The sequence below is a fragment of the Astatotilapia calliptera genome, chromosome 20, assembly GCF_964374335.1.
Source record: "Astatotilapia calliptera chromosome 20, fAstCal68.1, whole genome shotgun sequence".
NCBI lineage: Eukaryota > Metazoa > Chordata > Actinopteri > Cichliformes > Cichlidae > Astatotilapia > Astatotilapia calliptera.
In genome coordinates, this window is record NC_137441.1 from 31,079,327 (window position 1) to 31,100,222 (window position 20,896).

The following is a 20,896-nucleotide window of genomic DNA, read 5'->3' on the forward strand; positions in this document are numbered from 1 at the left end:
TGATCATCATCATTACAAGTTGCTTTGTTGTTAGTTTTTTCACACACATATAAGAAGCTCAGCTGGTGCCATGGTAAGCGAAACAACGGAAAACTGAAGATGTGTTTAGATTGCGACCAATTTATGTAACAGTATGCATGCAGCTTGGTGCCCCATATTATGAACTAGATATTATACAACTGTAATGCAGTAACAAATAAAACAGACTTTTGTTTTGAAGAATGCCAATTCGCACTTCTTTTCACAAGTATTACAAAATTATGACAATATTATAAAATACGTTGCTAGTATGTTATCGCTGATGATGTACATTAGTGGTGGGTTTACTGCTTTTTGGGACCTTTCTTATTAAGAAAATACACTCAATATCTTTTGTTATTGTGCTTTTGCTTTGTCTTAATTTATAAATACGGAGTTAAGCCACTTAAAAAAGTGTTACTGTATTATTGCTATACCAGTTTGGTTCTTTCCATGTACTGTATAACATTTAGTTCACTGGATGAACAACCAGCTTAATTCAGAGAGAGAAATGTAGTTATGTTGTGACACAGTGGTGCAGTTTCAGCACCACTGCTGGGAACTGTGTCTTTCTTCTACTACACAACACTGTGATCTACTACGTGCACCTAATGGTGTGAATAACTTCAGCTGACATCAACCACTTTAAAGCCCATGTTTGTTAATTGATTATAAAAAGAGCATCAATTGAACTGAACTAACTGAAATACACGGTATAACTACTATATTAGACATATTTTCACATTTTCAAAATTAGAGAAATTGAATTCCAGTTATTCATATTGCTTCCATTCTGTAAAATCTCAAGTTTAGCCTCCTTCTTTTTGGTATCTACATTGACAGAGAACTGTTGACCTTTTCCACACCAGGAGCTACTCCAGGCCGCCTCTGTCTCTACCCAAAAGCGATTTCAAAGCCTCTCCTGGATGTCCCAGGACCCTTTGTCTATAGGTAAGCACAGTGTGCAGCCCCCTCCCCATCGACAGCCTCTTCAAAACTCTGCACAATAGCCAGATTTCCTCCCAATTTGCTGGCAGAGAATAGGAGGCTCAGGAACTCCTTTCAGTAGCTTTGAATGGTGTGCCTAATTCAAACTCAATCTTTGGGTTTGACAGGCCTCACCCCAACCTTAGCTGGGCTTACTTTGGGCCTCCTGACTTTTGCTAATGCTAGGGCAATCCCACTGTTGAAGGACTTAGCCTTGTGCACACTTGTGCCTCTTCTGCAAAGCACGCTGCCTTGCTTTTATACTTTTGTGTATTCCGGCTGAAATTTTAAATTGCACTCTACCAAAGGTAAGCCCACAAAGCACGAAGCCTTTTTTTTTTTTTCAGCAATGCTATACTTCATACACTCATTTCCATTTAGAAGCTTTGCAATACAGACCATAAGTCGCTACTCATTCCTGAGTAGAAACAGGACTGACAACTTTCTCCATCACAGCATCCTCTTTCTAACCTCAAAGTGACCAGTACCCCTTGAACATGCATATGTATATTGTGAGGTTGTTTTGTTTTTTTTTTAATGGACTCATAGTGTTCACTCCACTGACCATTTGTTCTACTTGACCTTGCTGTATTCCTCTCTGGCCCAATTATGCAAGCACACACGCCCACTTTGCATATTTGTGCTTCTTTTTCCCCTGACACTCTTGAGGTCAGTTCCAATCAACCACCCTTTGGTAGTACGCACTACACACACATGATTCTCACCAGAGTTCCTTAAAGACACCCACCTTCCAGGTCCAAAGACTGCTATTAAAGCAATCAGGAGCTTTCTAAGCTAGGTCAAGAGCAAGGTACTCACATGGGAATTCTGATTTAAATTATGCAAAGCGCGAACAGGAGAAGGAAGAAAATAGAAAGAGCAGAGAGTAAGATGGTAAAGAAAACAACCAAAGCTTCGACAGTCACACAGGGACAAAGCCTCGCAAAAGAAAGAGTAGAAGCGAAAGTGATAAAGGTGGGCAAGTGACTTCTGATCAGACAAAAGGGAATGAAACAGTGAAGGGAATTTAAAAGATTAGTCTTAAGTCCGAGACCCTGACCATGGGACCTGACGAAGCATTAGAAAACATGGTAACGACTGAAATGGTGGGACCACACGCAGCTTTGTGAGTGTGCACGTATGTGTGCATGCATCGTGTGTGTCTGTCTGTGAGATCAGCTTTCCCTGTGGTCCATTCAGTGTCTAGTGGCTCAAGATACTGAGACAAGAAGAGCAAGAGGAGAGAGAATTATCTTGAAATACGATTGGAACCTCCGTGTGTGTGTGTGTCTGTGTGTGTGTTGGTGTCTGTGTCCAAGAGGGACAGTGAGAGAAAGAGTAAGTGAACAGAGACAGTAAACACGGTAACTTTAGAGCTGTTAAAGTGGTGAAAGGGAAATGGGACAGGCAGAGTAAGTGTGCCAATTTTATGTGAGCTAGATCTTTTTTAAGTGTTTGCATATCCTAGCATGCTTACTTACTTTTCTATTCAGTTGCACAAAGGAAAAGGAAAGATACTTGTGTACATACATTTCTAAGTGCTTTTTTTAAGTTACCCTATAAAGACAAGAGGGGCCGGCTCTCTGAACTAAAAGTTGGTCGTGTATGACTACAGATATAACTAACTTACAGAGAATAAGCTAGTAATTACCCATGTGTCTGAATAAGTCACTGTAGGCATATCCTTTTGTGTGTATCGCTGACTGTCCTCTGGCCAAGCCTACCCTGCGGTGAACATAATCATGGCCCTGTCGTCCCCAGGTTAAAGGCTGACTGCTGGGTCTTCTGGCACTAATGCAGTGCCAAACTATAGGGGTCACATTAGCCCCAGCTACTTCAGCATGCATTACAGTAGAAAGAACATTCCCCATTAAAAGCCACCAGCAGGCTACACCTGTGATGGCCTAAATGAGTCACTTAATGATAGCTGTGCTGCAGCGAAGGAGTGCTCAGACAAAGAAATACTGATTGGATACTGATTTAGTGTGAGGGTCAGAAGAATATGAGTCAGTGTATCATATCTCCTCTGTCATTTTTGTCGCTTTAGGAATAGCGGGGGTTCAAGCTCTGTGTGGGTATTATTAGAGGTCACACACTTTACATACTTCTGTTACTTTTTCGCACATTAACACAGAGTCCAGCCCTACTGCTCATACTGTGAGACTGCGTGTGTATTTTTTTCTAAAGTTTGTCTATAACTTCCACAATTATTTGCTTTACGGTTATGATTAAGACACAATCTGACATTTTGCATTATTCTTGTTATTTTTTTTTGTCACACATTCAGATATTTAATACACAACAGTTATTATTGATATTCAAATAAAATATATTTAATTAAATGCTTTTATTAAGTTTCTCATACTTAACTGGACATCAGTCTTGATCATGTTGATCATGATCATGTTTTCTATGTTGGTTTAAGATTTGTTTCTTGGGATAAAAACCAACAGCTACCTGTAGATCACTGTAATATTACATCCTGGAGGATGGAAATCAGCTTTAAATTAAAGTTAAGTGCACACAAAACAGGTCCAGAACCTTGCTGGAGTCTAGGGCCATACTGGGCAGATTTATTCAATACAAATCTGGATTGATATCAGAGTGAAATTATTCAGTTAGCTATGACGTTTATTGATATTTCTTGCATTGATAGCTGAAATGACTAAAACACTACAGCTACTACAAAAGTAATCAGAAATAAGTGTGGTGTGGTGTTTATTGGTCCTGGTTCCTTTCATATGCTCTACAGTAGTCATCCTAAACATGCCTTTAGATTTCTTTAAATCTGCTTTCCTATAGCTGTCTAGATCTGGATTTCTCTCTTAATGCAACCAGTCGTTTGTTGTTCCTGTCACATTCTGGGTTTTATTTCTGGGTTTTTTTAGTTCCTACCGCAAACATATTGTTGCTTGTAAGTCAAAGAATGCCAAATAAATCAATAAAGTTCGAGCTGAAAAAATAAATAACAGAGTAACTGATTAGATAACTGATGAAATGTAGGAATTTCGAGGATGTTGTTGATGTGATCAGCCAGCAACCTTAGAGAGAAAGTGGATGCAACTTCCACGAAACCGTTTTCAATGAATGTTTGTGTCCTACCCGAGGGGTGTGGGAAGAGAGGGTGAATCTATCCCAGCAGTGGAGATGAGAAGAGGGTAAGTGAGCCATGTGGAGGAAGCCAGAGGGTGAGTGGTGATCTGTAAAATGATACCCTGCTACCTTTCTTGACCTCTCTGTCGGGCCACTCTGTTACTTGGACAAGATGGGAGGTATAAAGTGGCCCGCTATCCCGCAAGGTTGAGTTGCTGATCCGTTAGCCAGAGAGGAAAGTCAACCCTACTCCCATCTTCACTTCAGTGGGAGCATTTGTTTTGATTTTTGTCCTCTCTTTCTCACAGACAAACCTGAGATGCCCAATTTATCTGGGATAGAGTGAGGGGAAATAGGGCGCCTTGCCACTTGAACACTAGAACTTTAAGCCGGCAACGGTTGGCCGACTCTCTCTGCCAATGTCTTCCTTGCCTGTAATGCAATGCTGACATACACAGAACAACAGAAGGGTTTTGATAATAGATTAACGATGGATAAATACATTGTGACGTTATCATATAGTTGTATCGAGCTGCAACTGATCACTGAATATTGTTTTATATCTTCTTCTTGATGTATATTTGGCAAAAGAAGAATAAAAGAGGATGAAACGTGTAATCAAAAGCTGCCACTTCCATGATTTCTTGCTTTTAGCCATAGGCTTTCCTTATGGAGTCAATAATGTGAGTGGATGCCCACCCACATCTTTAGGCTGGGCAACACAGGGAATGGTGAAAGAACAGGAGGAACAATTTGCTCATTCTCAACCAAGACATGGGGGCTTTGGACGAAGAAAAAAAAGACACCCAATATCCAAAATCCCTCTCTCAGGGCCATCATGTGAAGAATTCCCCCTCTTCTCCTCCTCCTTTGCCCTCCCCCTTTCCTTTCCTCTTCTCTTCTTTTCTTTTTTAATCAAGCCGTCTGGGGTTGTCAGGTCTTTTGAGACGAGGACTCCAAGCCATGTGAAAAGTTAATCCCTTGTGGGCCTTCTTCTCCATGGCGCTCATCTCCCTGGGAACACTGGTGGTGGCTTGCAGGCAGGTGGCTGTGAGTGGGGGGAGGTGGAAAGGAAGCAGGATGGATGGAGGGATAGAGAGTGGGATGCACAATGAGTTGCCGTGCCAAATGGAGGGATGTGTAGATTGACTCCAATCCTCCATCACCAACTATTCTCACACCTGAATTTATAACCGTGTTAAGCTCCTTTCCCCGCCCATGGCATGCTACCTTGCTTAGCATTACCACCCACTACAGTAACAGCACTTTTTTCCCTCCTCTCTCCCCTCCCACCCTGCCTCCCTCCACAGTCTTCCTCAATCCCGACTCCAAAGCCTTTTGATGAGGTCCTGTGTCGAACTGACAGACAGACAGCTGGAATAGAGAAGAGAAAGGATTTGCACTGTGGAGAGCTAGTTGAGTGGCTTCTGAAGGATGACAGTAGTTCACAGTGGAGAGGGTACTTCTGCTGCATTGTGGCCCAAACCTCGCTGTCACAGCAGTGACCCCACCTCCCCACTGCCCAAACCACTTGGCTTAAACCGTTCCACTCTAGTCGTTTCACTGTGGGTCAAAGCAAAAAATCCCAACAGACTCCTCTTGGGCTGTCTGCCAAGGAATGAAGGACATGATAAATAACAATGGACGTAAGACATGGGGATCAACTGAGCATTTGCCACAATTCTTTCAATGAGCTGTTTCGGACAAAAAGAAAAACAACCACAAACTCACTTTGTAAATCAAAGAGAAATCATATTTTTGCATTGGACAAAGGACAGATAATGTTGCTCTTCAAAGCTCCCTTCATCAGTCTGAAGGAGTCTGTAAAATGCACACTTGAATGCTTTGTTTGCAGTGCATTTTTTCTATTCTCTGCCTTCCTCTTAGAGCGAAGTGCTATTGGAAATATAGACAGGCTCAGTCAGCCATCTTAATCCCTCTCCCTTGTCCATCTCACGCTCACTCAATCCACCCTAGCCCCACACACTTTCACTCTTTCACACACATACCCACGCACACACCCTCCTTCACCTTCCTCCTCCCAGTTGATGTGTCCAAAGCCCTGCCACCCAAAGAAAAGGCCTTGAGGTAGAGAGAATCTCTGTTGGAGGGGTATACACTGTGAGATTTGGGAGTTTGTAAAGGTCAGCGCGGACTTTGTTCAATCTGAAGGTTTATCTCAGCAACAGCAGGGCAGGACAATGGGGCCACTCGCCGCGCGACAGAAACCCAAGCTGTGGCAGCTAAATTACTTCACTGATAAGGCCGAATTAGAAGCACTGGGACCCCGGAGGGCAGGAAAAGAGGAGGATGGAGCAGAAAGAAAAGGAGGAGAAATAGCGCGAGAGGCCATGTAAGGTTGAGAAAGAAGGTTGAAAAATCAATGACTCACAAAAGAAAAGATCTGAGTGTGTAATCTTGGTATAATTAAAGCGTGTCGTGTATTTTGTCATAAAAGCACATGAAAGCACAGAGATTAACACTCGACAGTACAATGGCATGTAAAAGGAGACCGCAGTCTCCTACCTGTGAGCATTAGAACTGGACATAAGTGTTTTAAGTGTACTGCTCAACACGAGATGTGAAACTTACACAATTAGGTGTAAAGCAACAAAAAAAGGGGGTGACTGAAAATTGAACGGATAGTGTTAAAAAAAAAAACAAGTTATGGTGGGATTCCTGTCCCACTCAGCCCACTCCACAGGAGAAGAAGAAGACTAAGGGTTAGAAAAGTGCTGACTTGTGTTACTTGAGTAGTTTGGTAAGCTTCGTGTGCATATGTGAAAAATGTGTGAGTGCTTTGTGCATTAGTTGGCATGCTCTTGCACTGTACACACTGTATGTGTCTCTACAGTAGTAAAAAGTCTGACACTCTCTCTGAAGAAACATGCTCAGCTGCACATTATAAACACTCGCACTTGGCATCAGAAAGTGCCACTGTGAGGTCTCGGCCAGCAGAGGGGAGCAAGCTTTGTCACCAGAAACACAAAGAACTCAATAAAATAAAAGCAAACATAACATTATATAATAAGTCTCTCTCTATTTTTTTTTAAATCACCTGTTTAATCGTATTAAAAATTTGAATGTTTTATTATTATGGAAGTAGTTAAACCTGGACAGATTGCAATTCCAAATGACTGTCCTGTAAGTTGAATGCTGGTATTATGTGCACCTAAGGCCACACAGTCCCAAACTCCAGCAGTATGACAGTGCTTTGCATTTGTTCTGTTGTTTGGCATAATTGCTTAACTTCACATGGCTCAGACCTATTAGCGTCTCAGAGAAGCAGAATCCTTTGCAGTTTTCTTTATCCAGCCTTCTGAGGTGGCATGCTCGGTACCACTGTGTACCAGTTGCACCGACATCAGGTCACCTCCTCTCAAGACAGAGTGGCACAGAGCAGAATCATATGACATTTATCAAGGACAGGAGGACCAAGGGGCTTGCAGTACACCGCTCGGAGCATTAAGAAGATTTGCACAAGCCAAGTTAGCCTCTTTCAGCCTCCCTTTCTTGGCCTGTATTTATATAGCGCCTTACTAGTCCCTAAGGACCCCAAAGCGCTTTACATATCCAGTCATCCACCCATTCACACACACATTCACACACTGGTGATGGCAAGCTACATCTCATTCTTTGCAGACATCCAAACTGAACTCAGCTAACAGAACTCAGCAGATTTGTGCTCATTTGCTTATTTTTTTGTTAGCTCCACTTGCAGTTTATTTCTGTGTCTGCTCCTCTGTTGGTAACAATTTTCGACCTCAAAAACTGATGAAAGTAAAAGTGTCTTTATAAGTACATTTAATTTCACGTGGCTGATTGTCTTCACGCTCACTGAAAACACCAACCCTTCTTCAGGTTTCAGCCATGATGAATCAATCTGGTTAAAGAAGGCCAAATTTACCAGACAAACAAGCAGGGAGTTCCTTCATAAACATTTCTAGCTGCAAATCACTCAATATTTAACAATACATGTCTAAGCTCTTTTCAGTCTGTTCTACATTTGTTTAGTTGCTCTCAGATGAGGACAATAAGAAACATTAACGACCACACAACTGCACTCGAGCTTCATAATGCACAACAAACCTCGAGATTTACAATGACTGGTTTTCAGAAGAATGCAAATAAATCAAATGAGGGGGTAAAATTATCAATTAAATGTCTGAGAACCCTCTATTTGAAATGTTATTTGTCATCTTGACAGCAGATCGCACACTAAATTAAGATGTTAAAACAAACTGCTTAGGGGATCTTGTCTTTACTGGGAGAATTGTGATTTTAGGAGGATGGACCAGTGCCCAAGATAATTAACAGAAATGTGGACATGAACATCTGCATGCACAAGACGCACTGAACAGGTGCCTATAAATCATGATTCTGTCAAAACCTCCATGTTGTCTCATGCTGACAAGACGCCGGGTCTTGCTCTAAATGACAGTAGTGGAAAAAATGAGCAAAAAAAAAAATCACCGAAGTCATTCCAGAGACTTTCCAAAGTAAAGAAGTCCGAGCATGTTTGACACTTCAATAATTCAACACTGTTTTCAGATCTAATGTCGTCATGGTGCTTTGCTTCTAACTCTACCCTGTTATGCTACGTAACTGAGTAAAGGAAAGAAAAACTTTGGAGGTTTTTTTTTAACCTGGCTCTGCCTCTTTATGCTTGTGTGGATGTATTACTACGTAGTTTTGTACAGTTTTCATGGCTGTACATATATGTGTTAAATCACACTGCATTACATACCCAGACTAATATCAATATTTTTCTGAAGATTTTAAAAGCAAAAACACTTGCAAAACCAGAGAACAGAAAAGTTAACTGAACCTTTTTTTTTAATTTCATAATGAAATTACTGGTCAATATGAGTCCTACATCTCCTTCTATGGTCAATCATATGCTTATGAGGGATCTTTATACTCCTGTTTAACTCTGACAAAGACACACACTGTGTAGAAGGCTAGTCTTTGCACCTAATAAAAAGTAATTAAAAGGCACAGCTGTGTGTTTCATTTTCCTCCAAGGCTGACTTCTCATGCACCGAGGTCTACAGTACAGCACAGGAGCCTTAAGAAGCTAATGAAAATAAGTATTCCTACAGCTAAGGCGTTTGGGCCATGTTGTGTATCTGATTATGGAAAATGGTAATCACAACAGCCACGGGAACCTGATTATTAGGTCACCACCTCCAGCTTGAGTCACAGAAATGTTAAGCAGCATAAGGGATTGAGATTTAAATGGAGAGAGAGGGCAAAAGAAAGGGGGAAAGTGAGTGAAAATGAAAGAAAGTGAGTGATCTTGAACCAGCAATGGTCTCGCATTGGAGGACTCGCACCTCGTCTTCTGTAGACAAGCAAAAATTCTGAAAGCACAGAAGGCCATTTCTTTAAAAGAGCGTAATTCTAAATACCAACAAAAACAGCATTTGACAAATGTCATCATCTTCCAGTGAAGCAAAGAACAGTGTCATTGTCTGCTTCTGCCTCGAGGCTGTAACTGATGGGACTATTCATCGGAGGAATGATGAACGATGGGGTTCCTCTGAAAACACAGTGAAAGAGCGGGGCAGGAGAGGATTGGACGGCAGTTACCTGTGCTTGACCACAGACTACTGATGCCCTGATGTGAGGGTTTTTGAATTAAAGTTTAAAGCATGACTGCAAAAGGAAGCCTCACGTAATAAAAGATAGCACTGTGGTGTGAATGTGTGAGGAGATTGTTCAGGCAAACAAGAGGATCCACTGAGACTGCTTGGCTCAAGTGGCTGAGGTCTGAAACCAGTGACCAAGTAAAAACAGTCCAAATCCCTGAGACAATATTTGTTGAGTTCTACTTCCTTCAAAGATAGATGACTTTGCCCTGTGTACTTCCTCAGGAGCCCGTCCACTTTTCATCTGAGCCCAGCTGATTAATTTATTAACTAATTAACAGATGTTGGCAACGAGTTATGAACAAATGATAAGGCATCAGGCTTCTAATCAAACCTGACATTTAATTTGCTGCCCTGCTTCCTCGTTATCAATTACAATGTTCATTGAACATAACTGATAATGGTTTGCACTGGGACACGGGAGGCTTGTCTTTAACAGGTCCCTATAAAAAAAAAAACTGCTCTGCTGTGGCGTTTCCAGGGGCAACGGATACCATATGTTTAATATTAGACGGAATCTGTTCCATTGGAGTGCTCCGAAAGCTGGGAAAATTGGATTAAATTGGCTAATGGCATGTTTAAAACCTACATAAAATGAATCTGAATGGAAGATATTACAGCACAGGCCCAGGACTTGTGGTGTTACACTCTCTCTCTCTTTGGTGTTTTTGCTCCGTGTGTAAACTTGGGGTTTCTGTCAAAGTCAAATAACGACGACAGAAAACCACATAGTGTTGGTCAATACTGTTATTAGAAACCACAGAATTGATATCCCTTTCATTATGATGTGGGACTGTAGGCACGTGTGCTAAACTAACTCCTTATGTTAACAAATGATTTCATATGAGCATCACGAAAACTGTGTGTGCAATTTTTGTATATATGTATAGTTTTCAGAATCTTGAGGTTTTAATAACACTCCTTGGATCAAAAGATTCAATATTGCAATTATTTTTAATTACAGCAGTAAAATTCAGTATTATGTTTTTTTTTCACTGCTTTATTAAATGTTGGGAATACTTTCTTCTAAAAATAACAATAATTACTAGAGATCCTTGGCAAAGATTTAATGTAGCAAAACTCAACAATATGTGTTTTACAACTAATCTAGAATCAGTAGTCTCTAATGAATAATTTTATGTTTTTTGTGCCATTGCTGTGTAAAATTTAGTTTCCCCAAAATGCATTGATAATAGTTGTTGTAAGACAGAAGATGTTAGTCACAACTAGCTTCATAACTGTATGATATTAGCGGCTATTTTTCTTGATGAGTTATTAGGATGTGAAATTTAAAAATATAACTCCCTTTTACTTTCCAACAAAGCAAAATCTGAGGAGATGAAGCTAACATGGTCTGCCATTATTCCAGCTAAGAAGTACTTTCAGCTCAAGGCCACATGGTTCTCTGAGCATGGTCTTCATTTGATAACTAAAAGACATGATAATGAATATATTTACATGAAGAGTTGCCAGACAATAACCTACATGGTCACCATCATATACCATCATCTATCTTCCTTCATTTTCAGGTTCGTGTTCTGGTTCGTGTTCAGTAGTTAGTTGTTCCCAGTATAGTTTAGTTCATTCTCTGTTTGTCGTTTGTCTATTTTTATTTTGTGTTTAATAAACCACCTTCACACCTTTACAAGTGCCGTGACACTCACATTATCCTTTTGCTTGATGTGTCTGCTGTCCTCAGGTAGAGTCAGGCAGTTTTTGCTCTATCAGCTCAGTGCCAGTCACCTTAAGGGTAAACATCAAGATAACGAACACCTTCCTGTGAAAGGCAAACAGATCAGACAAGCTGCAAACTGCACCTTGAGTGCCCTGTGGGGCATAAGAACTTGGCCATCTGCCCTCCTCGGGCAAAACACAAAAGCCAAGCAAACACTTCAAGACACAAGAAGTGGGTCGGGACAGATAAGTGTCAGGGTGCGCCAGGACTTCTCCTCCAAAGCATTTGAAAAGAAGGTCTTAGCTTAGCTCAGCGATTAGGTTATGAACAATAAAGAAGTGAGCTGTGACACGATTTATTAAGTGCCTGACACATGGTGAGGGAGATACATCCTGCCATAGCTGGATGGGTATCTGTCACGTAGGACGTAGGCGACATTATAGTGCCCGCCAGAAGACTTAGCCTATCACTAAGTCAATAACTGGCTAAACAGAAGAGCTAGCATTCTTTTCACCTCTTTCCACACATCACTGGATAAATGATACTGATATGGAAAATCACCCCACAAAAAGTAAACAGAAAAAGAATGACGGACAGGGAGAAGGAAGTTTGCCTGGCAACAAAGTCATCCCAAGGTCCACTAAATGGACTCTAAAGCACACATTTCTATATGTCAAAACATATGCGCTGACTTTGGCCAAAGGGTCAGCATCAATGCGCATATCAAAATGTAAAAATGCACAATAATCCTCTTTAATGTATTCCACTGTGAAATATTTAAATCCCTTAAACTTAATAAGCCAGAACATCAACAACAGCTAATTACATGAGCATTAAATGGTAGCAAACAGACAAGCAAATGACTCTGTCTTCGCAAAGTTGGTGAGAATGTGCTGCAAGGTTTGATGTGTGACCTTCACGCAAAAACTTGGTGAGATAGCAAGCACAATCTGGAGAAACAAAAGATAGAGAGAAAAGACAAACCTAATAGGTGAGTTTTAAAAGCCATGATTCAGAGGTGCAAAGATACGCCCAGTGATCACAGGGCAAGGAGAATGTGCAAACACCATTAATATCACACTGAAAGGGCTTGGTCGCACGGTTTGTTTTCTTAACAAATGTTCATAATACAAACAGCGATTTGATTTTATGTATTTTTTTTCCCTAAAGACCAAAGTCAAGTTGCATTTTTAACCTTTTATCTCTTGACTTCTATATGAAACACTGTTAGTAGCTTTCCTAGCTCTATAGTAAATGTAAATTTTTTATTAACATGCGTGGCTGCCAAAAACAACCACAGATGTGTTGCCCATATGCCTCCTGCCATCTGAGCACCTACGGGAGTATGATCATACAGTCTAGTCAGTGCCAATCAGTGAAGAACACAATACCTCCAGCTACTGTATGGCGACATGTCTCTATCAATAGACAAGTCAAGCCAATCTACCAGTTAGATAATAGCAGCAGTCGCTCTGACAGTTAGATCCCTACACTGGACTCTCTGTGGGCCTTGCCTCTCTCTGCTTGCCTTCCTATCCTCAGGGGTTAGCAGTCCTACACACCCAACCAGATAGAGACACACACACACATAAGGTGGACCTGGGGCTCTGGCGTTCTATCATGTTTAGCTAAAGGGGGAGCATAATGGTTTTTAAATGGATGACTCAGTGCTGGCCCAGAGAGGGCATCTGAGACAGAAGAGAATGGCCATGGCCTGCAGCAAAGCAGCTCTTAGATTGAGCTGTCCGTCTCACTAAAATGAGTCTGAGTTAACACCTCTTCCAGTTCCCAGTGCCCCAGGACAGACAATAGCAGGCTTCCTCTCTGCCTTTCCCTTTCTTCTTTCTGTTGTTCCTAACCTTTCACTCTCTCTTTCTATTACTCCGTGTTTCTCTGCACCCATCTTAAGCTTTTACTCAGCGATCCAGAGAGCACTAAAGCATCGAGCATGTGACTGAGCTGTTTGGGTTCACTGGTAGACCACAGAGCTTACAAAGCCAACATGATGAGTTATTGCCAGTCTTAGTAAAAAAGAACAAATAAAAAATAAAGTCAAAAATCCACAAAAATGTAGACAGTGTATTTAAGCTGTTTTGGATGCAGCAATGCTGCTGCAGATGGATTATATCACTGTTGATGGTGAAAACCTTGTGACTGCAATTTTAGCAATTTTGTATTCTTAGGATTGACAGGGCTTCACTTACAGTTTAATCAATATCCTTTGAGTTTTACATAATTCTATAACTTAAAATTAGGCTGTCATCAAGAAGAAACCAAGATTGTTTTGGGGAGGAGCGGTGGTGCCTTTGGGGTTCACCCAACATCATGAATTTACTAATTTTTAGATAAAGTGGAAGCACAGTTATGCAAAGATAATCACTCTGATAATTACATTCAGCTTTTGATCTAAATTGTCACAGTACCTGCTGAGTTCTAACATATGAGGTCTTGGTTAGATACTATCACACACAAAGGTCTCGGGTGACTTCTCCTATTATCTCTCATAGCACATCACTGTGTTTTGGCAGGGGACTGTTACAACACACAACAGACCTTTAATGAACACTCTGTTTTCTTCTTTCTTTTTGATGTTGTTTGAAACATTTTCGGTTTTGCATTTTACGGTTTCCCTCTATCAAAAAGCATCAAGTCTTCTCGTGTCCACTTACATCTTTCTGTACTTAGCCAAGGTTCTGTCACTCCCTCGGCTGTCTATTTGTCTAAGACCAGGGGCAGTAGATGAGTAGATGGTGAAAGGGGGGAGAAATGGGGTGTATGGGACTCCTAAGGGAGTCTGTTGATGACTATCAACAGGCTGACTGTTATGACTATCTGTGATAAGAGTCTGGGAGAGAAGAGCCTCTGAAGATTTCCAGCCCACAGCCCAGACAGGATATCTTTAAAAAATAATACACCCTGAGCCAGGGTCAGTCCTCCAATGGCTATTCAGAAGGAGAAAGAAGAGAAGATGGAATTATTGTTCCCTTTTGACAGGTTGGGAGGCAGAGATCAAAGATTTTACCTTGAAGAGAAATAAAACTGACCTCAGGCTAATAGCAACATGCATACTGATCTAGAAAGAGTATATTGAAAATGTCACAAAACGCCAAAACGTTCCAGCATCAGCTGAGTCTTGGCTGTGTTCGCATACATACCTTTCAGGGTGGCTTATGAAACTGAAACTGACAAATGAACAGAAAACTATCTTTGTAATATCCTTCAACATGCTGAGATATACTGTATGTTCCTCATATCTACTGTACAGTATAAAGCGACATTTGTTGTTATTTGGTGCTATATAAATAAAATTGAATTGAATTTTAAAGGAGTAGACAGAGTGTAAAATTTGCTGAGTTTCTTCCTTTTTTTAGGCCAGGTGCGAGTGTTTTTGCCAGGGCACTTTGGTGGGGACGTGTGGATGTTTCTCTTTAGAGCTTAAGTCAGCCTCGTCCTAAAGCAAAAGAGCTGAAGCTATGCTGATGAATATGCATTAGCCGGGTGTCCGGGGAGAAAAAAAGGAAGGAGGAGGGAAAACTGAGAGAAAACATGAGCGCTGTGGGGAGTGTGTAGCTTTTGGAGAGAAGCCTCTTGCACCCCAAATGGCTGGCCATAATACAAAGTTTAAAAAGGAATATGTTCACCCTGGCACACTGCCACATAGCGTGTGCCTGAGTGTTTTAATCGTCTGCATGCTCCTACAACTGGTGAGAAGAAAACGTGGCTGAAAAAAAGACTTCTTCAGACTGAAACTATGATGGGATTTTTTTGTTAATTTATCTACATAATTTTCATTTGACTGGTTTTTTGACGGTATTTTATCAACATGAGCCATGAGTTTTAACATTTGAACTATGTATTGCATAGTATAAAGCATGAAACCACGGCAACATTCTCAAAAAAATTCCCTGCCTTGTTGGTTAAAGTTTTTTTAACTGTGCCCATCAGCTGCTGGTGTCCAATTCAATCACATCCTGCCCTTTTCAGAATGATGTTCCAATGATTAACTTGTCCAAGCTTCTATCCTTTGTTATGTATGAATGTAATATGAGACTACGTGAATGACCGTCCTCCTGAAAAACGAACAGTCAAGGAGTCAGTGAAACGAAAAGCAGGCCAGCATATTTCACCTCTAATTAGGCATTTGAGAAAGCGAGACAGAGACGGAGAGAGACAGAGACCAGGAGTTTCTTTTTTCCCTTAATGAGCTTACTGAAGCAACTTCAATATCCTCTAATGTCATGTTGAAATGAAAATTAATAGTTCAATATGCCGCCACCGCACTGGGCCACGCTTCTTCCATTTCCATATCAGATGCCGTGACCAAATGAGTCTGCTCGCTTCAGACCGACGCCCAGAAAAGCTGATACCACCGCTAATCAGCCAGATTTTTCCATTTGACATTGCTACGTTGCTCTGCCGGAATTCTGGATAAGTGTATTGTGTGCGTATGACTTTGAGTGTATGCGACAATCAAAGATGAGGTCCAATCCTACACATGATGGAAACAGAATGGGCATCTATGGTGATGAGACAGATTCTCTTGAGGAAATGTAAAATCTGAAAAGTGCCTCATTGCTTTAGTTACTTTCTTCACTTCTATTTAGCTCCGTGTCTTACTGTGTTGTACTGCGTTACCAGTAGCGGATTAAAAGGGACCCACAGTTTATGTGAAATAAAATAAAACTAATTAAAAGAACAGCAACTATAATGACTGCACAGAGAACCTGTGATAGTTCCTACCTCCCATCCAAAGGAACTGTCTTTGCCTGTGGCCACATGATGCTTTGTGGTGTGCAGACCAAACCTCTCACCAGCACCTATGCGGGTCTTTGCCCATACACCCAGACCTGCACCGGGCACAGAGGACTCCCGCAGCTCCAGTTCACTGGGAATGGGAATGTCATCAGGAATGTAGACAGGCGCCTCATAGGGCGAGCCCTCCTTGGGTGTGGTGAAGTCCTGGTCATTGCTGCTGCTGCTATTGTTGTGGAGATGGTGGTGGTGGGAGGCATAGATATGGGAGTGTAGCAGGTGGTGGTGGTTGCTGTTTGGATGGGAGGGAGTCGGTGAGGGCAAGGGGGACATGTTGATGATGCCGTCTTCTGCGTCGTCTTCTGGGCTGTCGGCGCCACCTCCGCTGCCAGCCGCTAAACCTGGCAGATCAGCCTCTGTGTCGTACATGCTGTCCACTGGCTCACTGTCATCTACGAGACAAAGACACACACAGAGATGTCACAAAGGATGTGTAACCTCCTGGATTTCCATGCCAGCTATATAGACGGGAAGAGAAAATCTGGTTTTAGCCATAAATCTATGTGAATAGCTTCCCTGGAATTGAAGACAGAAATTGAAATACTGTAAATCATATTTCCAAACCCAGTGGCATACTACGCATGCAAGGAGTTCTTGGCCTTAAGTTACAAAATGCACTTCAATGTCCTAACCTCTAAATTGTCGGCAAACCACACAGCACAATGAGGAAATTTAGTGGTCCTCAGAAAGTCATACTTATCCATCTGACTGGCTTCAGCAACAAAATGCTTAGTTCACTGATTTTCCAGAGGTTATCTGAGAACAGCCAGAAACACAGAGATAGTGGCCAAGTCCTTCGTGGGAATAGTTCTCAGTTTAATCATGGTCACCACGTCCTGCCAGGACTCATCTTACAAATAATTCGTTATATCTATCATTGACCTGTTGGGCCTCGTCGCCCATTATTATTTTCACATAAGACCTGACAACATGATTGTGCCGGCGCTCCAGGATCCCACCATTCTGACATGAGTGAAAACAAGAACAGCAAGTATGGTTTTGGTAACTTCAAATTTCATGATTTTGTTTTTCATACTGTATAATTCAGGCATTTATTATGTAAAATGAAAGTTTGTATGCACTAGAGCCTTTTGGTGAGTATCATTCCCTTAGGCTGTTTTTGAGTAGAGGCCTTTTAGTACGGCATATCAAGTTTTTAGTAAAGCTAAGATGTGTAATAATTTTCCTTTGTAAATAGCATAACATTGGAATTTGAATCAGGACCAATGGCATCAAGGGAGAAGAAAGCTTACAAATATGAAATAAATGCACATTTTTCAATCCAGCCCTCAACAGATCTGTACCTATTTGTTTGTGTCTCTGTTTTCTTAAGCACACCTATACACGTCTTTTTGTTATCCCTCTCTAGACAGTCCTGGTGTCTTAAGTCAAAGTACCACTGCAGTTTTACTATCTAAACACAGGGACTGGCAATCAGCAGGCCAACTAGGCCCAAAATTACAGCAGGAGTGGTTCCAATCAAGCGCTTTCCCCCTCTCCTAACCTCCATCTAGCCTGCTGCCAAGCCTGTCGTCGCTGCCCAGGTTTTAACTGGAGCTGTAACATGACATTTTAAAAATGTGCTTGTTAGTGTGTGGAAGTATATTATTTTGTAATGAGAGGTTTTAATTTTAAAAATGATGCAAGTTGAATTCAATTAACAATTGGGATGTTTTATTTCCGTGAGTTTATTCATTCTAAAATGCTGTTTCTGTGTTATGTCAGGTCAGAAAGGCAGAGAAATACAGGCAGAATATGCTGTTAGGGAATCCAAATAACAAAACTGTTGTTACAGAAAGTGTAGAAAAGCACACAATGTGCAGTGGTTACCTTTTTTTGCTATCTTGTAATTAGACATGCAACTTTAAAATGCGAAATGTGAAACTTTGGAAGCATGTGACGAGGGCTTTTCAGAGCCTGGCAAACCTGCAGCTTGTCCACATACATTTGGGTAACTTATCACATAAAGCTGAAGCAGTAAAAGTCAGCCTTTTATTAGTGATTTTGCGTCATCCCAGTGATTTTGACTGGAAAGAAACCTGTTTTTTAATGATCACTGTTTCGTGGGGATTCAGACCAGGCATGCAATTAAGCATTGGAACATGTGAGCCAGCAGTAGCTTCCACTTTTCACAGATCAATTAAAGTTTTATAACTCAGCTCTATCTGCTGCTCCTTCCACACAATCAAAAGTGTTTTCAGACTGTTAAACTTTTTTTTCACTCCGTCTCTCCCTCTCTCTCTTTCTGTTCACTCCCCCACTCTCACTGGCACTTGACCCATTGAGAGCAATTTTGACAAGCTGAGAGACAGCCTCGGAAAATCTATTAAATACCATTTGGCTTTAAGAGCCCCTATGAACAACAAAATGCACAGATCGCCACGTCAAATAATTGAGTAACAAAGAGAAGGGAAGAAAAATAAAAGTTCCTCTTAATCTTAATGAACAAAACATCTTTTGTGAGACGCATGGTGCAGTAAACCACACGGTGTGATATTAAACATGTTCAACTTTCAGTCGTAACTTTGTTAATTCCTAAAAAGAAAACAATTTTTTTTAAAGCATGTGAGACCAGAGACGAATGTTCTTTGCCATTCTGTAATACCATGTTCAACTGATGATGAAAAAAAGAAAGTGCAAATGAGAAAACAAAGCAGGCTCATAAGTCGAAGGGTGAGAAAGAAAACAAAGAGGAAAAGACAAAGAGTCCAGCAACTGATGACTGAGCTGCTTTTAAACAGCTGTGTGTTAGTTCTGGGTCTCAAACGTCCCAGAAAGAGATGTTAGGTTCACCTCCCTAAGGGCTTCTTAAAAAACACCCAGGCCAGATAGTGCCTTCCTCTCCCTGGCTCCTTATGTTGTTCTTTCTCTCTCTGTTCCCCTACGCCATCTCTTTCTCTTTTACGGGGAGCTATTTATCCTGATTACATCAGGGGTCAATCATTAATTCGCACCTTGGGGGTCCCGGTGCTGGCCATGGCTACAATAGGCTGCTTGTTCAGCGGCTGTTATTCCAGTGGAAAACTACTCTGCTCTGCCTGAGAGCCAGGCACAGGCCACATGAAGGCATCCCATTTATTTGATAAATTGTAAATGCATGCCATAAACGGAGCTCTTTGCTTTGTAGCATGGCTTGCAATAACAAAGATTTTAGGGCACGTATGAACAGATGCGGGGTATCACACAAACACACATCTGTTTGCAACTGAAGGAGCTGTTACTGTACTCAAAACACATGCGCAAGAGATCAGATGGTGTTGTAGGTAAAGATGATATCTCATAATTACTACATGTCAAAGGGAAAGAACAAGATATGACACCGATATAGCATTTACAGTCACTAGCCTAAAGTACACATCTGACACCATCAACTATTTATTGCAACAACAAGGAAACAACAATAGCACAAGATATTAAAGAAAACATGTTCTTTCCGTTCAAGATTAGAAGAAGCTACTGAGGATTTTTTTTTTTAATAAAAATAATAAAATATGAAATGCTGATAACATTGTAATCAGCGTTGCCATAGCAAAATAACTTGACACGGTGCTGAAAATCAGCGGTTTAATCGGAGGGCCTTGCAAAAGGCAAATTGTTCTGTGGTTGTGTTTAATCAGAGCACTCTAGACTTAAATGCATAAAGATAGAGATCTGGAGTAATTTTCTGCCGTCTGCCTGGACGCACACAAACACATGTGCCTTGTGGCATATGGACTGAGCGGTATTATCGATGTAGTCTGAAGAGCAGGAGGAAACAACACTGACGGCATACACGAATTCTGAGAAAGGAGCTAATGCATATAATAAAGACCAGCTAATTTCCTGCAGAGTAAGCAGTCATGCCTTTAGTGAAAATAAAAAAAAATTACAAATCTTTGTAAAGCTGTTGCTCAAAGGTGCATTTTTTTCTTGTTAGGAAGGGATACACATATTGAACAGAAAAAGAACTGCACAGTACAGGATAGAACAGATGCCAAAAATAGCCCGATTATTCAGAGCCAGGTGTATAAGCAGCATGGTGAGGTCATGGCTGTGGCTATGATAACATTAAAAGAGAGAGGAAAAAAATGTGTGTGTGTGTGTCCCATTGATGGCCATTATAAAGCACACACATCCTACTTCTCTGACTGCCTTCTCCAGTACACACAGAGACTGCATCTTTTGGCTGGCCGTAAATTGATCTGGTTTAATTCAAAAAGAAAGCCAGCCACTGATGAAAAGACAATATCCAGGGGAAAGGCAAAACTATGCAAAATTCAGCAGAGACTCCAAATATGGGGGGAAAAGATCGTCTGCTGAATGAAAACATTTTTAAAAAAATCAAGGCAGAGGGAGACTGTGTGGACCATGACAGATATGAAAAATAGTTAGGTGGTTGAGCAATAAATGACCAAACATTTTGATGTGGGAGCGCTGTGTGCATGTGGGGCAGTGTGCAAAGCCAAGTGTAATCTGCTGCCTGTGCCACTATATTGTGTCAATGTGGTCCCACTTAGCTGCGTCACAGGGCTACAGAGCAATATTGGTACCTGTTCCTTTTTAGTAAGGCTTTTGATGATTTTGTCTTCACAAAGAGAGTCCCCCACCACCACCACTACCGCCACCCACCACCCCCACTTCCCTATTTAAAACAGGAGGGATGCAGCTGTAAAAAATCAAA

At 41.2% G+C, this 20,896-nt stretch overlaps 1 protein-coding gene across 8 annotated transcripts in view; it reads right to left on the bottom strand.

Annotated features, from left to right (window-relative positions):
- The window catches only part of prdm16 (PR domain containing 16), a 169,493-nt gene that overhangs the window by 95,420 nt on the left and 53,177 nt on the right, over window positions 1-20,896 (bottom strand). For all 8 annotated transcript variants that reach the window (XM_080295666.1, XM_026155237.2, XM_026155239.2 and 5 more), the window contains exon 2: window positions 16,165-16,628. In XM_080295666.1, the coding sequence (XP_080151792.1) occupies window positions 16,165-16,628 (464 nt within the window). The remainder of the gene's footprint in view (window positions 1-16,164; window positions 16,629-20,896) is intronic.